This window comes from Triticum aestivum, chromosome 2D (genome assembly GCF_018294505.1).
Source record: "Triticum aestivum cultivar Chinese Spring chromosome 2D, IWGSC CS RefSeq v2.1, whole genome shotgun sequence".
In the NCBI taxonomy this organism is placed as follows: domain Eukaryota; kingdom Viridiplantae; phylum Streptophyta; class Magnoliopsida; order Poales; family Poaceae; genus Triticum; species Triticum aestivum.
Genome location: NC_057799.1, coordinates 92,319,615 through 92,341,605, shown reverse-complemented (window position 1 = coordinate 92,341,605; position 21,991 = coordinate 92,319,615). Strand labels below are relative to the sequence as shown.

The 21,991-nt window shown below is 47.7% G+C and overlaps 1 protein-coding gene across 1 annotated transcript; it reads right to left on the bottom strand.

The window, feature by feature from the left end:
- Nucleotides 1-1,262: 1,262 nt before the first annotated feature.
- Nucleotides 1,263-8,301, bottom strand: LOC123051882 (C2 domain-containing protein At1g53590). The gene is made up of 12 exons (XM_044474873.1): nt 7,751-8,301; nt 5,179-5,253; nt 4,895-5,038; nt 4,673-4,768; nt 4,456-4,587; nt 3,976-4,128; nt 3,839-3,880; nt 3,604-3,658; nt 3,412-3,504; nt 3,129-3,312; nt 2,884-3,010; nt 1,263-2,423 (listed from the first exon to the last, which is right to left on the bottom strand). The coding sequence occupies exons 1-12, from the start codon at nt 7,874-7,876 to the stop codon at nt 1,575-1,577; spliced, it is 2,076 nt and encodes a 691-aa protein (XP_044330808.1). The 5' UTR covers nt 7,877-8,301; the 3' UTR covers nt 1,263-1,574.
- Between the last annotated feature and the right edge of the window lie 13,690 nt (nt 8,302-21,991).

Here is a 21,991-nt window from a genome sequence, read left to right as displayed (position 1 = left end):
GCCAGCCACGACACGGCGGCCTCGTTCGGCAACCTGATGGCGATGGGGCGGCGGCGGCGGGGCCTGAGCCGAAGCTCACGCTGCGGCTGCAGACCCTGAAGAAGGCGGCCAGAGGGCTGGGCACGCATCTTCAGCCGCAGCCACGAGCTTGAGCAACAGCACCAGGCCACTTGGTCGCTCTCTGCTGCTGGCCGGCGAGCAAATCCGCTTGCTGAAGATGTTCCTGCTGTCCGGTTGAAGCTCTGTCCCACTGATCATGCTGCTGCTGTCCGGTTGAATCTCTGAACTTGCTGCTGCTGTCCGGTTGAATCTCTGAACTTGCTGCTGCCGTGGTCCTATTGCCGCTCGTCCGCTCGTGGTCTGGTGTAAAACTGGAGTAGCTAGCTAGCTAGCACGGCTACTGGGGATTGGGGATTTATTCACGTAGCAGCTAGCTTGTGAATTCCGACATTAGTGCTTCGGCCATTGGGGACTGGGAATGTTTCGACTGTGTTGTCCCCTGTAGCCGCCGGTTTTACATATCCATTATACGTCATCTATATTAGAGTTGCACTTTTACATTTTTAATATGCATCATCTGTTGAAGTTGTTTTTTTTAATGTAAAATGCACATTTTAAAGATGTAAGTTTTTATATCTTCTGTTTTACATCTTCAAATTTACATCTTATACTGAAGATATTCTAACCATCCAAACAAAAGTTGGTTCGCATGTGTATATGTTGAAAGAAGTGCTGAGGAGCAAATATTTATTAGTGGTATATAGGATAGTAAGTGTTATTCTAATCCCAGATTCCCATGAACAGTAGGAACCTGAGAATATAGAAATAAAATGAAGAAAAACTGAACTCTTTCTTTCAGCAACACTGGTCAGTTTTCTACATACTTTGCACATCTTCGTGATGGAATGACATTGGTGACCAGCATGAACAACGAGAAAACAGTTTCTTTTATAATGAACACATGTTTTTGGCAACAATATGGTTAGTTTTTTTAAAAAAATAGATTCATTATAAAAGTTCACGAAAATGCTCTAGAACAAGCCGGCACCCAAAAGTCTTCATACACGTGTCCGTATGGACCAGCGTATAGAATGACATTCTTCCTAGCAACAAAAACAAGAATGCTCCAAAACGCTTTTGAAACATCCTGTTATTTTTTTAGACTTTAGCCTGGAGCACTGAATGTTTTTTTTAGCCTTTAGCCTGGAGCACTGAATGTTTTTCATCACAAAAATCAGCACGCTGATAAACACTCAAAAATGTTTTCCATAAGAAAACAGAATTTTGAATTTTTTTGCTGTTTCTTTCTATTTTACGCACCCGGGAGCCAAAAACTCCATGTTCCTCGGAGATACTACATTTCTCTCTGATGTGCCAGCCAAAAAACATATACGTACATTTCTCTCAGGTGCCAGCCAAAAACATCCTTTAGTAATGCACGTGGTATACAATTAATATTTACGGACACACTTCGTCTAACACAACAAAAGGATGCTACTTTGTCCATTCTACAGCGCAGTTTGGTTCATGTAACTACCTAGAAACGTCAACCTCTATGTACTGCTACCCAGATTCTACAGCAATTTGTCCTTGCCATCAGCCAAGGACTCCGCAGCATCGCCCACAGCGCCGCCGCGTGCAGGAAAAGAATCAACTCTCGTCACATCGAGATCGCCTTCCTCCTCGTTTCTGCACTCGTCTTCCTTGCCCTTGTCAAGACCTTTCCTGCTGAGCATGCTCTTCAGGTTATGAGCGGCTTTCCCTGCATGTTTCACCATATGCGCCGCCTTCTTCCTCAGCTGTCCCTTTGTCGGGCTCTCGTCGCCGGCCCTCTCGGGGCTGGAGTGCTGGTCATCTGACCTCCGCTCCATGCTGCTGTTCCCGGGGTCTTCGTCGACGACATACGTTACCGACACCCTGCTTTCTCCGACAGGCCGTATGTTCGGGTGCGGCGTTTCGCACGGAGAGGTTTCGTCGTCATCGCTCACGCTCTTGGAGTTCTTGTTGTGGCGCATAGCTCCAGCCAGTTTCACCAAACCCTTCTTCACCTTGCGGAGGTGGCGATGAGATTTGTTGCCGCTGGCTGGTTCTTCGGTGCTGGAGTTGCTTGTCTGAGACTCCGACACCGATGACCTGGGGCTATCGCTGCAGCCATCGTTCTCCCGTAGTATTTGGGAATCCTGGCACCGCGCTCGCCCCTTCCGAGGCTCCCAGGTAGCGGCGACATCGCTGCCCGGCCGATGTACCCAGACTCCAGCCTTTTCCAGTCCTTTGATGTCCACAGGTTCATATTCATCGGTCATATTCCGGTATCCCGCAGAAGATGCACTCTCGGTGTTGGTCTTCGAAGAAAAACTAGACCCTGGTGTGCTAGCTTTCCCCTCCTTGGGTGTTCCACACAGTTCATCTTCATCACTAGGTACCTGCAAGCATGATAGAGCATGTGTGAACGACTAGCTCGCATTAAGATACATACTATGGTACAATTCATGCATGGTTCAGCGATAATAATAACTGTGATCCTTACCGGTTTCTATCCAAACAAACACAATGGTAGTATTGCTACTGCATCTCCATCAGTTAATAAAAACTGGCTGGCAACCAGAACGAAAAATGGAACTCTACCAACCATGACTAGCCCTTGGTGGCATTCTTTTAAGGAGGAAAGGCGAGCACCACCGCGGGGACTGGGCCTTATTAAATATAGATTCTTAAAAATCTAAAATTTGACCTGTTATAGTGTTCTGAGTTCAAAATTCCAGTAAAGTAAACAACCCAGCGGGGCCGTGAGCATTTCAGCCTGGTCTAGCTAGCCAGCTGGTCGACGCCCAGTTCTCCCATCCAGAACAAACAAATAATCCAAAATCTCAAATCTGTTCTCACCTTTCCATTTTCATCTTCAAGTACCGTGACAGCTATATGAACCCTCCCTGTCTTTATATGCTTTAGTGGAATCCACATATCGTGTCTTTGTCCTCCTCTCAGTTTATTGGTACTGATTGAACAATTGCTGCGTGAAAATCATCATCAAGAAATAAGAATGCCAAGTATACGCAAAGCATGTAATCAACCGTACAAGAATTTGAATGATTGCAAGAGATGTTATGGCTTTGTTGTAAGAGACTAACCCAAGTGGGTCATCAAAGATATGGTCCTTGTCTCGAACTTGAAGAGAAAGAAGATTAGATGATTCCCATGAAGTAATTGGTATCTTGAACTGCTCCAGCCATTTGGGGTTGAGAGTTTTCTTATGGATCTTTGTCTGGAAACGGTATGGTCCGAGCTGGCCTTTCACATACGGGTCCGATAAACCTGTGCATCAGTTCAATGAGCATTTCAGAGAATCGTCTAAATATGTAGTTGCATTTTCCTGAAAGAAATGTTGAGTCAATCTTGGTGTTGAGAACATACCATTTGGGTCAGAAGGTTTCATGTCAGCCCCCTCCATGATCTCTACCTTGGCATGCGCAATAGGTGGCTTCTCATCAACAGTAAACCAATTATCTAAAACATAATAATAGACGCAAATCAATTCCAGACAGAGGAATAAATTAGTCAGATCAAGAACAAATTGAAGCACAACAATTAGTTCATGTCATTTACCTGTAGATTCCGACTCCGAGGCAAACTTCTCCATATCAATAACTAGCATGTTAGGCTGTAAAAGAAATTTGACAGAACATTGTTTATCGTGTATACAAAGAGAGAACAAGAAACTGGCTGTTCTGTGGCATTCTGTTCTACACATTGTTATTTTCAAACAATTGCTAGTATATACAGAAAAATAACGTTAAAAAATGCATGCTTTTTTGAAAATGCATGACTTCTGTAATCTAACCTCAACTAGGGTCTGTCCAAAGGCAACATCCAACATTCTGTCCTGAAAAGTTGAATACATCAAGGGAAATCAGTACCCTCAATGAAATGTAATGACAATTAAATAAAGTAAAAAAGCACATCGAAAGGAGGACTTACAAGCCATCCAGAAATTCCTGGAAGTTCAGTCACGTCAAGCCCATGACTAAATAGCGGCTTCACTGTCATCTGGAAGTATGGAGGCTCAACAAAGCATACTCGTACACGCCCAATAAAGGGCCACTGTTGAAGAAACCTCACACCAACAAGGACCTATACACGAATTCAGACATGCCTGGTGAGCACAATGCAACCTAAAGTATTAAACGCCCTATCTTATTGAAGCCGAGGAAACAAATATGAGTGTCCCTTATTCTAGTGGATTGTATCATCCATTTACATTTTGCAGGGACATCATTTTTTCTTATCCACGCATTTAGTCTAGACCCAACCTTATGAGATGTTTAATCATAACATTTTTTTCCTTAAGATTAAGAGTTCAAAGGATATTAAAAGAATGGACTTCACAATCCCACTTGAACAATAGTGCGCCTACTTAGCGTAAAGCCTGTAGGTCATAAATCGCAGTTAGTTGCCTACCTTGCCTTCAATATGCATGCCAGTTATATGCATGTTTGCTGTAATACCAAACCCGAATCTCTTCCTCAGTTGTACAGCCATCCTTGCATCCATATCATCTGCAGCAAGGAAGTTCATTCCTAGCTCCAGAACCTGGGACATCATATGTTAATTTTTATAGATTTATGCAGTGAGTACCAGAGAAGACATCTATATGAAAGGTATCGCATTAACACACCAGATGGTCATCATCAGTCGATTGACTGACGACCCTGATATCTGTAAACATCGGCGGATTCCGACCCAAGTAAAGGCTTTGGATCTCTGCTTTCCTCTGCACATATAATAAGTATGTCATGGACAACCAAGAATACTCCTAAGACAGCCAGTAGCTTGTTCTCCTAAGAGGCACATGAAAAAATAAGCAAACTGAGAGTGTGTGTGCAAAATCCAAGCTTACTGCGGTCCATGGTTTGAACTTGCTTATGAACCAGGGGAATATGGGCAAAAGGAACTGCTGGGATGCAACCCTTTCCATGCACACTGGCCACATCTTCTCAACAGCATAATTTAGCCACCTCACTGTCTCTGCATCAGAGAGGAGCTGTTCCAGAAATAAAATGAGCTGAAGCTAGTGAAAGGAGGCTCTGCGATCAACATGAGAACCGAAAGACTTGATAAAAAAATTACACCTAAGAAGTGCATACGGGGAAGATATCACTGCATGAAGGTACAGTAGCCTACCCTTCTTTGGTTGGCACTTTTCTTTTCCTCAAACTGTAATCGCTTCTTCAGTCTCATTGTGTACCGTGCATTTACCTGATTTGGAACATATCAGAAGCCATGGATGCTATGAAGGAAATAAAAGGAAGATCAACAAATGAAAAAATGAGATAATTATAGCGTTACAGTATACCATGTGATCAAATTCATATGAAATTCTTTCTGTTCATACTACAGATGTGTAGTATGGCATTATTTTCCAATTTTGTTTATGAAGAAGAGACCCATTTTTCTGACTAAGTATAGTTTTTTGGGGGTGAAAATGACAAGAACATAAAATGAAATGATTGTGGAAAGTAATAGAACAAATCGTTATACATTTTGTGATCATTCAATTTTGTAGGACAGCAACTCAATAGGACAAGGGGGCACTTGGTTCAATGCGACATATTGTCACTTCTTCAGTGTGGACAGCCACAAGTTTTGTGGTTCCAAAATCTTCCATACAAGTTCGGGAATGTCGGGATAGAATACACAATATGTGAAGGAAGTGTGGAGAGGCAAAACTTTGGCAGGAACAAAACCGTAGCCTAGGAAAGTCAAACTTGATTAACCTGAGCGTCGCATAGTGTGCCCCGAAAAAAGCAACACACTCCAAAACAGTATATCTTAACCTTGGAAATCTAACCTATGAAATTAGTATTACTATTAGATGGTAAGCGCAGCTGTAATATGCATCTTACCTAAGAGAAACTCAGACTCATGTTAGTGAAGACAATGGTTCAACTGTTTCAAACATACACGCATCTCAAGCAAAACCTACTTATAAAAATGCTCCAATGCATCAAACAAAATATAATTAAGGTGGAAACAGCGCAATAGTATACCTGCAGAACATTTGCACAGCACAAATATAGATGATGTCTAATTCTAGTAACCAATGCAGTCATTTACTGAATATGAAGTTTCATGGGACTGGACAATGATGCTATTTGAGTTGACATGTAGACAGCATGAATGTTCTGCTTCTATGGAACTTTTGATGAAAAGGCTAAGTCACACAACCATTCAAGAAACAAATTACCAAATCAACATGAAGTAGTCATATCCTGAATGAGGAAATACAGTTACACACAATAAAAAAAGTCTTTATCCCAGTAAAAAATAGATGGAAGATTGACCAGTAATCATCTAAACTACTCCATATGTACGGAGTGTCCACTAAGATGTGCTCATTAGTCACTGCGAGCCAGTGTAATGGCTCTGAACATTCAAGTATATAAGAGACGTGTCTGCGCCACCAGCTAATTAACTGCTATGTGCTCTGCTGCTCATGGTTCTATCTTTTTTGCCAATTATTTGATGCAAGATATTGTTCAAGTTACTTGAAGAGTAATAAAATTCTGCTTGTATAGCATAACTTTAGAAGTTAGAGATACTAGATTTAAACCAAATAAAAACAAAAATAAATTGCTTTGATTAAGGCTTGCGTTTGTGCATGTGCTAACCACTGCACTATCTCTATCTTCAGTTAGACATGTGTTATCATCCCAACACATCCCTTGCATCGTGGGCCATGTTGCCATCCACCAGTGGCAGAATTCTAATATGGTCCAATGATCAATGCCCTTACAGTCAGTCATATCTGGCATTCCATTATTTATTTTTGGGAGGATTTCTTCTCCAAGAGTTGGTGCTGTAATCACATCCAAAATGTGCTAAAAAAGCTGTGCATAGGCAATAAAGTGTCCCTTGTGGAGAGCTCATATACTATATTGTGAGGAATGTCCACATCCCAAAAAAGCATTATGTATTATCTAAGTCCCTCAACGGCTCCACCATCTCTATGACCTCACTCTTCCTAAGCAAGGCTTCTTGCTTAAGCTAACAAAAAATCCAAGAGGAAGGCAACTTTTCCTTGGCTTGTAACCCAGTCTGCCAAACAAACCCCATTCAATGCACAATGTTTAGTTTTCCAACAGTAAGTAAAAGAGCTGACAGCTTCGAAAAAGGAAGGAAAACGACTTGAGCACGGTCTCAGAAAAATATCCGAACATGGGCCTTGATGTTCCTACTATGGCAGTCACCCCTTGATAGTTTTATTTTTTAGGTCAGATAGTTTTTTTTTTTGTTTTCTGAATGATTATAAGCAAATGAGAAATTTCAACGGATCAGGCTTCCGGATTCCACGCACCAAACTGACGGTTCCATGTCATGATAGCAACTTGGCATCAAGACGAACACTCAGTCAAATGTGAAGTTACAACAGCACAGCGATGGAGCAGGGGAAATTATTAGCAGCCGAGCACCAGGCAATTTGTGTAAAAATTACTACCGCGGAACCAAACTCGCGCAGGCCAGATTCGCAACCGAACTCCATTCGGAGCCCCCCAGGAACCAGATGACTGGAGCCCCTAGGAGTTAATTCAACATTCGGAAATCAAAGGTTTCAGATTAAAGCGGGTCGATTTAGACAATAGCAACCATGGCGCCGACCTCCAACCAATCAATGCAACGGAAGAGCGGGGAAGCGATCAGGGAGGGGCCGAGGAGGGGTAGGTAGGTGCGGTGCGGCAGGGAAAGAGTAACTCACCGCGAAGATGTAGACGAGGGCGAGGAGGAAGAGCGCCGGGTGCGCCCAGCCGGCGTTCCCGGCGGCCCAGAGCGCGGCCAGCACCAGCGCGACGTGGTGCACCACCGTCACCTCCGTTATATCCATCGGCCGGCGAGCGAAATGGAAACCTCGGCGTGCGCGCGCGCGCGTGCTCTGCAGGGGAGGGGGCAGGAGCCGGTGCGGTGGGGTGGGGGCGAGGAGGCAAAAGGTGGGGAGGGGCGGGGGCTAAAATAAAGCCCGACGAGACAGACGCGGCAGCCGAAGCCTCTGCTGTCGTCTCTGGCGCAGCGGATGTGCCACCAGGCGGACACCGGCCGCTCTCGGGAGGCGGCGGCGGAGGAACGTGGCGGGCGGTGGCGGCCAGGCGAGGTCACGTGGCGCGGGCGCGGGAGCTGCGGTGGGGCTCGGCCGGCGGGCCCACCGTGACCCGCTCTGGTTTTCAATTTTGCTTGCTTGCTTCCGGGATCTGATCTGATGGGATCGGATGGAGCTTTGGTTTCCCGTTTCCGTTTTCCTCCCCGGCTAAGCATCGACGGGTTGGGAGTGTGTATAATTTGCTGATGTAGCGGTGCGTGTTTGTGGGGGGAGTCGTTGGGTCCAAATTGCCGGTTGGGGCCGAGTTTCAACGCGCGTAGCATGGGAGGAAACTGTCGTCGACCATCGAGCCGCACCGAGTAGCAGCACTAGCAGGCGTCGGTTGAACAGAGCAGTAGTAAAAGATGCTGTGCTTGGACGACTTTTCTCGTCTCCAAAACTAAACTCGGTTCCTAATTGCGATAAACAAAAGGAGCCGCCAATGTGTGCAGTATGACCACGACCAGAGGTATGGGTGCGGGTAGCTCCACTGGCATTTGATCCAAGTGGATCGGGCAACAATTTGACCAATGGAAGTAGGAGGAGCTCTCTGATCATCCTCGACATCGAGAGCAGGGTTGCACGTTATGCATGGGAAACTTTGTGTTGCGCCACTAGTGAGTACTGCTAACATGCTTTGCACTTGACCTGCACTTTTATGCCTTTTTTTTGCGGGGAACTTTTATGCCATATTTAGCCTCTGCTACTGATCTGCCAGGGTGCCTACTGCCTACTTTTCATGGTGTTCTTCTGTATTGATTCCCTCATGTCAAAGCGTTTTCTTTCTATGAGAGGAATGTCAGAGCGCTTTGATTGTGAAAATATAACAAAACTACCAAAAAAAAGGAATGATACAAGTTAAGACACTCCTGGATGCAAAAAATGTAAACAAAATCTAGAGGTGTTCCGTAAAAGCTGAGCAACATTGATTTTTTTTTCGGTGTGGAACTTTTGAGAAATCTCTGTAACGCACATCTTTTTGAAAAGAAGTGTTCATTGTGCGGTTAGTTTAACTATGTATTTTCTGCTCCCTTCTTCATGTGATTGATTTGTTGTGCATTGTGTTTTTTCTTATTAAAAGAAGGCGCACACACTTCAACATGCTGGTTAATTGGGACAACCTACTTCACAAGACGGTTGACCGTGTCTACGCCCAAATACTATGGGAGTAGGCTGATGGTTCACCTAGATGTGTTCTTGTTCGTCTCCTTCAGGGGAGCTATGTAGGAGTGGTTGGATGTGATTTAACAATAGAGTTCTTAATGTTCTTCAGTTTTTTAGTGCAATGGCCCATGTGGAAGTAGCATGGATGCAAGCGGGCGGGATAGCAGACAATACCATGATATAAATGTAGTTTTAATTTTGAGCAAGTGATGAGCAAATTTTAAACTAGTTGATAAATTTCGCAGGACGAAGTTTGTTGCCGCGTGTACCCCTAGGGAGTAGTAATGGTTTAGGGCATCTTCAAGCCTGCACCTCAAATGGAAACCCTCAAATGTATTTCAACACTGCCTAGCTCCTGGAGAGCATCGACCATCCAGGCTATACTAAAAAGTGATGCAACGTTGAGATAGTTCAGAGTATACAATATTCGGTAGTTGAGATAGTTATACATTTTTACCCCTACATCAAACTAATAAACTACTCCTAATCTTACTCCTTGTCGGAGGAGACCCCGGTCACCCCCTCGCCGGAACAAACGCCGGCCTCGTGGTCATTGGCGGTGGGGTCAATTGGTGTCATCTCCTCCTCGTCATAGTCCTCCTTCGCGAACAGTTGCTCTTGCTCTGCGAGGTGGATGAGCAGCTCGCAATGGTTCACCGCCACCACGCGGTGAGACTAAAGGGACTCAAGGATGGTGCGGTTTCTCAATGACAACGACTGGGTCGGCGACGAGCACAACCACGGGTGATGGCATCGATGTGCTCGACAGGGAGATGCACCTGTGCCGCGAGGTGCCCAGCCTCCTCGGCGAGCTCTGTGTGGTATTGTGCCTCCGACTCCTCGCACAAGAGGAGGCAGATGGTGTTGCGCCGCCCTTGGCTGCTGAGGGAGTCCTGGATTAGGGGGTCCTCGGACAGCCGACTATGTGCTTTGGCCGGACTGTTGGACTATGAAGATACAAGATTGAAGACTTCGTCCCGTGTCCGGACGGGACTCTCCTTTGCGTGGAAGGCAAACTTGGCAATTCGCATATGTAGATCTCCTCCCTTGTAACCGACTCTGTGTAACCCTAGCCCCCTCCGGTGTCTATATAAACCGGAGGGTTTAGTCCGTAGGCTTCTTGCAAACCGGAGCTTCCCTCAAAAAGGCTCGTGGTTCCGAGAGGGAACGTGTCACCTCCGTGTGCGAAACGACATACGTACACTGCCTTCTCCCGCCTTAATTCGTTTACACAGCCAGATTAGACCAAATAGAAGTACCGTGCAAAATTTTGGAATTATTCCGGGTTCGTTTGGCCTTTTTTATACATTATTTGAGTTTTGGGGCATTTAATGTGCATAATTCAAATTTGAACTACAAGCACAGGCTCCAGTGCACCAAAGTTGTTTGAAAAATCACATGTGTGTCCTTGGACGAATTTCTAGGTCCCATGCAAGAGATTGGAGTGAAATTCAAACATCTGGGCGTCGTGGTTCGGCCAGAAAGATTGAGAAACTTGGTTTTTTAATTCCTGTAATTCCAAAAAACGCCTGAAAATCATGAAACTTGGCATGGTGTCATGACATGGCACGAACATGTTGCGGTAATTTTTTTGGCCGAATTGGGACAAGCTTTGGTGTAAGCTTCTTGCAAACCTGAGCTTCCCTCAAGAAGGCTCGTGGTTCCGAGATGGAACGTGTCACCTCCGTGTGCGAAACGACATACGTACACTGCCTTCTCCCGCCTTAATTTTTTTAAACAGCCAGATTAGACCAAATAGAAGTACCGTGCTAAATTTTGGAATTATTCCGGGCTCGTTTAGCCTTTTTATATATTGATTGAGTTTCTGGGCATTTAATGTGCATAATTCAAATTTGAACTACAAGCACAGGCTCCAGTGCACCAAAGTTATTTAAAAAATCACATGTGTGTCCTTGGGTGAATTTCTAGGTCCCATGCAAGAGATTGGAGTGAAATTCAAACATCTGGGCGTCGTGGCTCGGTCGGAAAGATTGAGAAACTTGGTTTTTTAATTCCTGTAATTCCAAAACACGCCTGAAAATCATGAAACTTGGCATGGTGTCATGACATGGCACGAACATGCTGCGGTAAATTTTTTGGCCGAATTGGGACAAGCTTTGGTGTAAGCTTCTTGCAAACCGGAGCTTTCCTCAAGAAGGCTCGTGGTTCCGAGAGGGAACGTGTCACCTCCGTGTGCGAAACGACATACGTACACTGCCTTCTCCCGCCTTAATTTTTTACACAGCTAGATTAGACCAAATAGAAGTACCGTGCTAAATTTTGGAATTATTCCGGGCTTGTTTCGCCTTTTTATACATTAATTGAGTTTCTGGGCATTTAATGTGCATAATTCAAATTTGAACTACAAGCACAGGCTTCAGTGCACCAAAGTTGTTTGAAAAATCACATGTCTGTCCTTGGGTGAATTTCTAGGTCCAATGCAAGAGATTGGAGTGAAATTCAAACATCTGGGCGTCGTGGCTCAGCCGAAAAGATTGAGAAACTTGGTTTTTTAATTCCTATAATTCCAAAACACGCCTGAAAATCATGAAACTTGGCATGGTGTCATGACATGGCACGAACATGCTGTGGTAATTTTTTTGGCCGAATTGGGACAAGCTTTGGTGTAAGCTTCTTGCAAACCTGAGCTTCCCTCAAGAAGGCTCGTGGTTCCGAGAGGGAACGTGTCACCTCCTGTGTGAAACGACATACGTACACTACCTTCTCCCGCCTTAATTTTTTTACACAGCCAGATTAGACCAAATAGAAGTACCGTGCTAAATTTTGAAATTATTCCGGGCTCGTTTCCCCTTTTTTATACATTAATTGAGTTTCTGGGCATTTAATGTGCATAATTCAAATTTGAACTACAAGCACATGCTCCAGTGCACCAAAGTTATTTGAAAAATCACATGTGTGTCATTGGGAGAATTTCTAGGTCCCATGCAAGAGATGGGAGTGAAATTCAAACATCTGGGCATCGTGGCTCGGCCGGAAAGATTGAGAAACTTGGTTTTTTAATTCCTGTAATTCCAAAACACACCTAGAAATCATGAAACTTGGCATGGTCTCATGACATGGCACCAACATGCTATGGTAATTTTTCTGTCCGATTTGCGAAGGCCCACACATGAACAATCAACAAAGTCATTTTGGAACAAGTGTTGTCACGTTACACATCAGAAACACAAGTATTATTGAAACCGTGGGTGTCCGACTTACCAATTACGTGCGGTCACGTGTCCTCTTTTTTTATTGGCTGGGAGGTGTCGTGCGGGGTAGCTATTTGTAACACCCTGGGAATCATGCTACAGTAACTCCCTGTGATTAAGCTAATCATGTTGCTAAACAGGGCTTGATCACATTTGAATCACCTTCCTTTTCTAACTCCTAGTTCAAACTTCAAATATAGTTAAAGTGAAAAATAAAAGTTTTCAAAATCTCAAACAAAAATGTTCTGTGGGTGCTAAATAATACACTGGCAATTATGGTGGAGAAAACTCCTTTTTATAAAATGCCTAAATACTTTAAATGAAATATAACATAAAAGGAAATAAACAAATAAAAGGAAAACAGAAAACAAAACAGAACAGAAAAAGAAAAAAAAGGAGAAGGCCCGTTCCCCCACTGCACCCCGGCCCAAACTGGGCTGCCACCCCCGAACCCCCCCGGCCCAGTCGCCCCAGCCCACTCTCCCCCCCCCCCGCGTCCCCTTCCCTGTTCCCCCGACCGGGTCGGAACAGGGGCGCGCGCTCCCGCCCGACCACCTCGCCGGCACCGACGCCGGAGAGGATAAGGGCGCCAGCGGCCCCCGCCCCCTCGGGCCTCTCTCCCACTCACCCCGCTCACTCCCTCGGCCTCTGCGCCTCTCCCCCCGCCAGATCCACCTCTCTCTCCCCTTCGATCCCCTCTGCCCGCGCGTGCTCGCCGCCGTTCACCGTCGAACTCGCGGCCACCGTGCCCCGATCGCCCCGACGACGTGCCCGAACGACTTCCCGCCGTCGACTACGTCGACTACGCCCTCGGGAACGAGTCGAGCGCCTCTGCACCGGCCTCCCCGAGCTCGTCTTCAACCTTCGGCCGCCGTCGTTCGTCGCCGATTCCGGCTACCCCGCGCCCTCCCCGAGCTCACTGCCACTCCCTACAGCCTCGCAGTGAGCCTCTCCTTCTCCTCCCCCTCTCCGTTAGCTCGCTCGCGCTCCGTAGCTGCTCCCCCACGCGCGCCCGAACGCCACGCCGCGGAGCTCGCCGCCGGCGTGTCTCCGGTGACCAAATGGTCACGGGCGTAGGCCCGCTAGCCCGACCGCACCGTGCCGCACCCGCCTAGGTAGTTAGTTCGGCCGTTCGCGCGCTCTAACGCAGCTTCCGTCGGGCACCCGTAGCACCTCGCCGCCGGCGAGCTCGTAGCGGTCGTCCCCGGCCGTTTCAGCCCCTCCGACCACCGCCGTTGGACGCGCGACGTCGAGCCGCGTCGAACGCGCCCAGCCCCGCCCCCGCAAACCCACTGTGGGTGAAACCCGCGCCCCTCCCGCGCGCGCCGCCGCGTGTTTTGGTCGCCGGCGTTGCTCCGGCGCCGGCCGCCGACGTGGCAGGCCTGGGGCCACCCCTGGGTCCCTGCCAGTGGCCCCCACGGGCCCCAGTTGACTGGGTTGACCCAGTCAACTGCTGACTGGGCAGGCCCAGTCACTGACATGCGGGCCCCGCCGCAAAAATAAAAGAAAAAGAAAATGTTTTATAAATAAAAATAATTATTTTAACTAATCACTCACTGACATGTGGGGCCCACCCCTCTAATTATACTGTTAGATTAGTTTAAATAGATATTAGAATAACAGAGACTGACATGTGGGTCCCACTGGACCCACCTGTCTGGTTTGACTGGTCAGCCGACCTGTTGACTTGCTGACGTCAGCATTGCCTCATGCTGACGTCATAATTCATTTTTCTTAATATAAATAATTCCAGAAATTCAAATAAACTTTGAAAATTCATATCTTTTAAACCGTAACTCGGATGAAAATGTTTTCTATATGAAAGTTGCTCAGAACGACGAGACGAATCCGGATACGCAGTCCGTTCGTCCACCACACCTCCCTAACCTATCGAACTAGCAACTTTCCCCCTCCGGTCCGTCTGTCCGAAAACGCGTAACATCGGGAATACCTCCCGGATGTTCCCCCCCTTCACCGATACCACCTGCTGTCGCGTTAGGACACCCCTAGCACCGCTCATTGTCATGTCACGCATCGTCATGCTTATGTTTGCATTGTATTTACTGTTTCTTCCCCCTCTTCTCTCCGGTAGACTACGAGACCGACACTGCTGCTGCCCAGTTCGACTACGGAGTCGACGACCCCTCCTACTTGCCAGAGCAACCAGGCAAGCCCCCCCCTTGATCACCAGATATCGCCTACTCTTCTCTATACTGCTTGCATTAGAGTAGTGTAGCATGTTACTGCTTTCCGATAATCCTATCCTGATGCATAGCCTGTCATTGTTTCTACAATTGTTACCCTTACCTGCTATCCTACTGCTTAGTATAGGATGCTAGTGTTTCATCAGTGGCCCTACACTCTTGTCCGTCTGCCATGCTATACTACTGGGCCGTGATCACTTCGGGAGGTGATCACGGGTATATACTATATACATTATATACATGACACATGTGGTGACTAAAGTCGGGTCGGCTCGTTGAGTACCCGCAAGTGATTCTGATGAGGGGGCTGAAAGGACAGGTGGCTCCACCCCGGTAGAGGTGGGCCTGGGTTCCTGACAGCCCCCGACTGTTACTTTATGGCGGAGCGACAGGGCAGGTTGAGACCGCCTAGGTGAGAGGTGGGCCTGGCCCTGGTCGGCGTTCGCAGATAAACAACACGCTTAACGAGTTCTGGGTATTTGATCTGAGTCTGGCCATTTGGTCTATACGCACTAACCATCTACGTGGGAGTAGTTATGGGTATCCCGACGTCGTGGTATCAGCCGAAGCTCTTTTGACGTCAGCGACTGAGTGGCGCGCGCCGCATTGGACCGTAAGCTCGCGCTTGTATTAAGGGGGCTAGGTCTGCTTCCGGCCGCGTACGCAACGTGCAGGTGTGCATAGGGCGATGGGCCCAGACCCCTGCGCGCATAGGTTTAGACCGGCGTGCTGACCTCTCTGTTGAGCCTAGGTGGGGCTGCGACGTGTTGATCTTACGAGGCCGGGCATGACCCAGAAAAGTGTGTCCGGCCAAATGGGATCGAGCGTGTTGGGTTATGTGGTGCACCCCTGCAGGGAAGTTTATCTATTCGAATAGCCGTGTCCCTCGGTAAAAGGACGACCCGGAGTTGTGCCTTGACCTTATGACAACTAGAACTGGATACTGAATAAAATACACCCTTCCAAGTGCCAGATACAACCCGGTGGTCGCTCTCTAACAGGGCGACGAGGAGGGGATCGCCGGGTAGGATTATGCTATGCGATGCTACTTGGAGGACTTCAATCTACTCTCTTCTACATGCTGCAAGATGGAGATGTCCAGAAGCGTAGTCTTCGACAGGACTAGCTATCCCCCTTTTAATTCTGGCATTCTGCAGTTCAGTCCACTGATATGCCCCTTTACACATATACCCATGCATATGTAGTATAGCTCCTTGCTTGCGAGTACTTTGGATGAGTACTCACGGTTGCTTCTCTCCCTCTTTCCCCCCTTCCTATCTATCTGATTGTCGCAACCAGATATTGGAGTCCAGGAGCCAGACGCCACCGTCGACGACGACACCTACGACACTGGAGGTGCCTACTACTACGTGCAGGCCGCTGACGACGACCAGGAGTAGTTAGGAGGTCCCAGGCAGGAGGCCTACGCCTCGTTCGATCTGTATCCCTGTTTGTGCTAGCCTTCTTAAGGCAAAACTTGTTTACCTTATGTCTGTACTCAGATATTGTTGCTTCCGCTGACTCGTCTATGATCGAGCACTTGTATTCGAGCCCTCGAGGCCCCTGGCTTGTATTATAATGCTTGTATGACTTATTTATGTTTTAGAGTTGTGTTGTGATATCTTCCCGTGAGTCCCTGATCTTGATCGTACACATTTGCGTGCATGATTAGTGTACGGTCAAATCGGGGGCGTCACAAGTTGGTATCAGAGCCGACTGCCTGTAGGAATCCCCCTTTCCACACTCCTTGGCCGAAGTCGAGTCTAGACATTACAAAACTTTTACTAACATGGCTGTGTGTCTTACGGGCCCACGTCGCCATTGGGTGGTACTAGGATCTTTTACTCCTCGACCTTTACTCTGGGACTCTGAACTCTCTTCTACTCGGGTTAAACGAATTTACTAACTTTAACACTAGGATCCCGTGACCGCGTTCACCCCAAAGTTGGATAAGCCATAGTTGTTTCTTAGAATAGTATTTTGAACAATTCACACACTGTCATTTGACTCCTTTGAAACGTCTTTGCTTTCAGATGGAACCCACGAGGCAGGTCGTTCGCCACACGACGGCCATTGGTGCCTCGGGATCACCTGCGGTGCTAGCTGAGATGATGACCTATCTGGGTTATCGCTGGCACCCTGAGTACACCGTCTACGAGGAGTACCAGGACTTTAACCAGGAGCAGTACCGTGCCATCGTCCACCTCTACTCTCGGGAGTACGACTCCACTACTGTGCTGCACACCGCACATGGTGTTGGTGTGACCATCGATATGGCTGTCCACGATGCTGCCTATGCTGCTCTGACACGTCTTCGTGGAGAGTATCAGGAGTTGGACACCTCCCCTTTCAGGCACATTGCTATCGCCTCTGATGTTGGTGCGGAGGGATACTATACTGCTGCCTACTCCACTGTCACCCGAGAGCCCTTCTACCATCAGCACCTGGTTCTGCATGCTGATGGGCTGGATCGAGCTAACCGAGCTCTTCGCCACGAGATGTACACCACCCGGCAGCACCTTTTCCGTGCTCTGACGCTGCTGCACCCCTTTGTCCGGTCTGGACAGGTACCGCGTACTGCGATCTACCCAGCCAGGACCGTGATGCCCCACGGTGTCGGTTGGCCAGAGGTGGGAGGCTACTCTCCCGCACTTGGTCCTCTTCTGCCACCTGAGCGTCGGGCTCTACACCTGAGTATCCGCGGCCCCCAGTCTGCTGACGTGGAGGGCTATCCGTTGCCTCACTACCAGCTGTCGGGCTACGATTACCTCCACAGTACCTCTTGGGACTGATGTAGGCTTGTTTGTAGTGTTAAAGGCATTCGCCGCGAGCCTGTGTGCCGCCTATGATGTTTTAGTCTATGTACTGAACTCTGTGTACTGAACTCTATGCATGACCCCTTTTGTAAGCTATGCCGACTACTGAGTAGTAGCTATCGCGCTCCTTTCATTATGCATGTTTCATCATGAATGATTCTTGTCATTGCAAATTTTCTAAATGCTGAACTACCCCTGTTATATATTAGCAGGATGGTTAGACCAGGTGGTCGTGGTCGTGGTGGCGATGCCCCACCACCACCTGAGTACATGGCTGGTATGATCCAACAGTTTGAACTGAACCGCCAATTCATGGAAATATGATGGCTCAGTTTCCTCGCCCCAATATGAACCAGCAGCCAGCTCAAGTGACTCTTCAAGATTTCATACGCCTCAACCCAACCATCTACCGCAGCTCAACTCAGCCTCTGGATGCTGATGACTGGCTTCGTGACATCACCTATGAGATGGAGTCTGCTGATGTAGCCCCTGCCAGCTATGTCAATTTTGCTTCCTTCTTCTTGAAGGGACCCGCAGCTCAATGGTGGGACAGCCACAGGCGTACTCTGCCAGCTGGAACAATCATCACCTGGCCAGACTTCCAAGCTGCTTTCCGTGCCCGCTTCATTCCTCAAGGAGTCATGGACCGGAAGAAGCGTGAGTTCCGCAACCTCACCCAAGGCAACAAATCTGTCGAAGCTTATCAGCGGGAGTTTCTGGACTTGTCCCGCTATGCTGAAGAAGACATTGCAACTGATGCACGCAGACAGGAGAAGTTCCGTGATGGCCTTCAAGCTGACATCAAGCTCGCACTTCTAGTGCATGACTTTGCTGATTTCGCCACCTTGGTGAACAAGGCCATCAATGTCGAAACTGGTCTGCAGGAATACCAGAGCTCTCACAGGCGCAACCGTGACACGGGCTCATCTTCGGGTTCGCCCGCACAGAAGCGTAAGATATGGATCCCGAACAGCACGTACCGTCCAAATGCATCTGCCCCAAGGCAGACCTATGCTGCACCTCGTCTGCCTCCACCACCATCTAGGCAGACAAGACTTCCAGCTCCACCATCCCAAGCTCCGGTTCCCACTCCCAATAATGGTCTGTGCTACAAGTGTGGACAACCCGGTCACCGTGCCAGGGACTGCCATCAGAATCAGAATCAACTTGCCCTTCCAGCAACGGGCCGTGGTAACAACCAGCCCCGCAGCAACAATGCTAAGCCTTATGGTCGTGCTCATGCCAACCACGTTGATCTCAACGAAGCTCAAGACCAGCCTGCTACTGTGATGGGTACACTCCTCGTAAATTCAGTACCAGCATCCGTTTTATTTGATACAGGTGCATCGCATTCATTCATGTCAGAAGATTTTGCATACAAGCACGACGTTAAATGTGAGGAGATGAACACCTCTGTATTGGTCAAAACCCCCGTGGGACAGTGTCAAACCTCCTTGGTTGGCATCGATGTCCCCGTGGAAATCGAAGGGCTGGAATTCTATGCCTCTCCCATTATCCTGAAGTCGTCTAACATCGACCTCATTTTGGGTATGGATTGGTTGAAAGCGCATACTGTTTCTATAGTTTGCGCCACTAAGACCGTCCATCTGCTACACCCTTCTGATGAAATAGTTGCTTACCAAGCTCATCTGGTGCAAAATGCCGAGGCAAGGCTTTACGCATTGAATGCCTTGAACGCTGCACCACTCGAGGGCATTGAAAACATTCCCGTCGTGCGTGAATTCCTCGACGTCTTCCCTGAAGAACTTCCGGGGATTCCCCCTGCTAGAGCTGTCGAATTCATCATCGACTTGAAACCAGGCACCACTCCCATAGCCAAGCGACCCTACAAAATGCCGCCGCATGAACTCCTTGAGCTTAAGGAGGAAATCGACAAGTCTCTTCGCAAAGGATTCATTCGCCCAAGTTGCTCTCCTTGGGGAGCACCTTCTCTCTTTGTCAAGAAGAAGGATGGGACTAACCGATTGGTTCAAGACTACCGTCCTATAAACCAAGCTACCATTCAGAATAAATACCCTCTTCCTCGGATCAATGATCTGTATGATCAACTGGCGGGTTCGTCAGTGTTCTCTAAGCTCGACTTGAGGTTGGGCTACCACCAGATCCGTGTTCGCGAAGAGGATATCCCAAAGACCGCCTTCGTGACTCGCTATGGTTCATACGAGTACACCGTCATGTCTTTCGGTTTAACCAATGCTCCAGCCACCTTCTCTCGTCTGATGAACTACATATTCATGGATTACCTCGACAAGTTCGTCGTGGTTTATCTGGATGATATCCTGATATTCTCCAAGAACGAAGAAGAACATGCTGAACATCTTCGACTTGTGCTGGAAAAGCTACGAGAACATCAACTATATGCCAAGTTCTCCAAATGTGAATTCTGGCTACCGGAGGTAACCTATCTTGGGCATGTCATCTCTAAGGATGGTATTGCCGTCAACCCCGAGCGAGTTCAGGCTATTCTTGATTGGACTCCTCCCAAGAACGTTAAGCAAGTCAGAAGTTTTCTCGGTCTCGCCAGCTATTGCCGTCGATTTGTCGAGAACTTCTCCAAGATCGCCAGGCCTCTGACTAACCTGTTGCATAAGGGTGTCAAGTTCCAATGGACAGACAAATGTCAGGAAAGTTTCCAGGCACTCAAAGACAAGTTGACCTCTGCTCCAGTTCTAGCTCCACCTGATACTAAGAAGGACTTCGTCATCTACTGCGACGCTTCCCGTCAAGGATTAGGCTGTGTCCTAATGCAAGACCGCAAAGTGATTGCTTATGCCTCTCGACAATTGCGCCCTCACGAAGAGAACTACCCAGTTCACGACCTCGAACTTGCTGCAGTCATTCATGCGCTGAAGCAGTGGCGACATTACCTTCTCGGTAATCGTTGCGAGATCTTCACTGACCACCAAAGTCTGAAGTATCTGTTTACTCAGCCAGATCTGAACCTCCGCCAGCAGAGATGGATGGAGCTTGTTGCAGACTTTGACTTGGGTATTTCCTATACGCCAGGCAAGGCTAATGTAATGGCTGATGCCTTGAGCCGCAAGTCTTACTGCAACCACCTTCAGGTTCACAAAGTTCAGCCCTCGCTTGTTGAGGAATTCAGGAAGCTGAACCTCCATATTGTTCCTCCGGGTGCACTCATTCCCCCTCCTAAGGAGTTTGGCAAGGTGAACCTCCACGTTGTTACCCAGGGTTCTCTCAATACCCTAGTTGCTAAACCAGATCTCGAGGACAGCATCAAAAGGCTACAGCAAGTATGACTCTGAAGCCCACAAGATTAAGCGCTACCTCGCAGAAGGAAAGCCCTCATTCTTCACCATTGCTGAAGATGGCACCCTATACTTCAAGGGCCGCCTAGTGGTGCCATGTGCAGAGAAAAACCTGGATATGACACAGGAAGTTATGAAAGAAGCTCATGATACGCCTCTGTGTATCCATCCTGGTAGTACAAAGATGTATCAAGACATCCGACAGAGATTCTGGTGGTCTAATATGAAGCAAGACATTGCTCGTTATGTTGCTGAGTGTGACGTTTGCCGTCGTATCAAAGCAGAACATCAAAGGCCTGCTGGAACTCTGCAACCTATCTCTATTCCTGAATGGAAATGGGACCATGTTGAGATGGACTTCGTCACTGGATTTCCCAAATCACAGAAAGGTAATGATGCTATTCTTGTCGTCATTGACCGGCTTTCCAAAGTTGCACATTTCCTGGCAGTCAAAGAAACGATCACTGCTAGCCAGTTGGCAACGCTCTATATGTCCAGGATTGTTTCACTCCACGGTATTCCATTGGTTATCAGTTCAGACCGTGGTAGCTTATTCACTTCAAGATTCTGGGCAAGTTTCCAAGAAGCTATGGGAACTCATCTGTCATTCAGTACTGCGTTTCATCCTCAATCGCAAGGACAAGTTGAACGCGTCAACCAAGTTCTCGAAGACATGCTTCGAGCTTGCGTTATTTCCTTCGGCAAGAAATGGGAGGAATCTCTCCCGTATGCTGAGTTCTCTTATAATAATAGCTATCAAGCTAGTCTGAAGATGGCCCCCTTCGAAGTGTTATATGGACGAAAGTGCCGAACCCCTCTGAACTGGTCAGAAACTGGGGAACGTCCACTCTTCGGTCCGGATATTATCCAAGATGCCGAAGAACAAGTCCGCATTATTCGCGAGAATCTCAAGACTGCTCAGTCACGTCAGAAGAGTCAGTATGACCGTCATCATAAAGACATGGTCTATCAACCTGGCGAAAAGGCTTATCTTCGAGTCACACCTATGAAGGGTGCTCACCGCTTCGGGATCAAGGGCAAACTAGCTCCTCGCTATATTGGCCCATTCACTATCCTCGAAAGGCGTGGAAAAGTGGCATACCAACTGGAACTACCGCCGAACCTTTCTCAGGTTCACGATGTGTTCCATGTGTCACAGCTCCGCCGTTGCTTCAAGGAT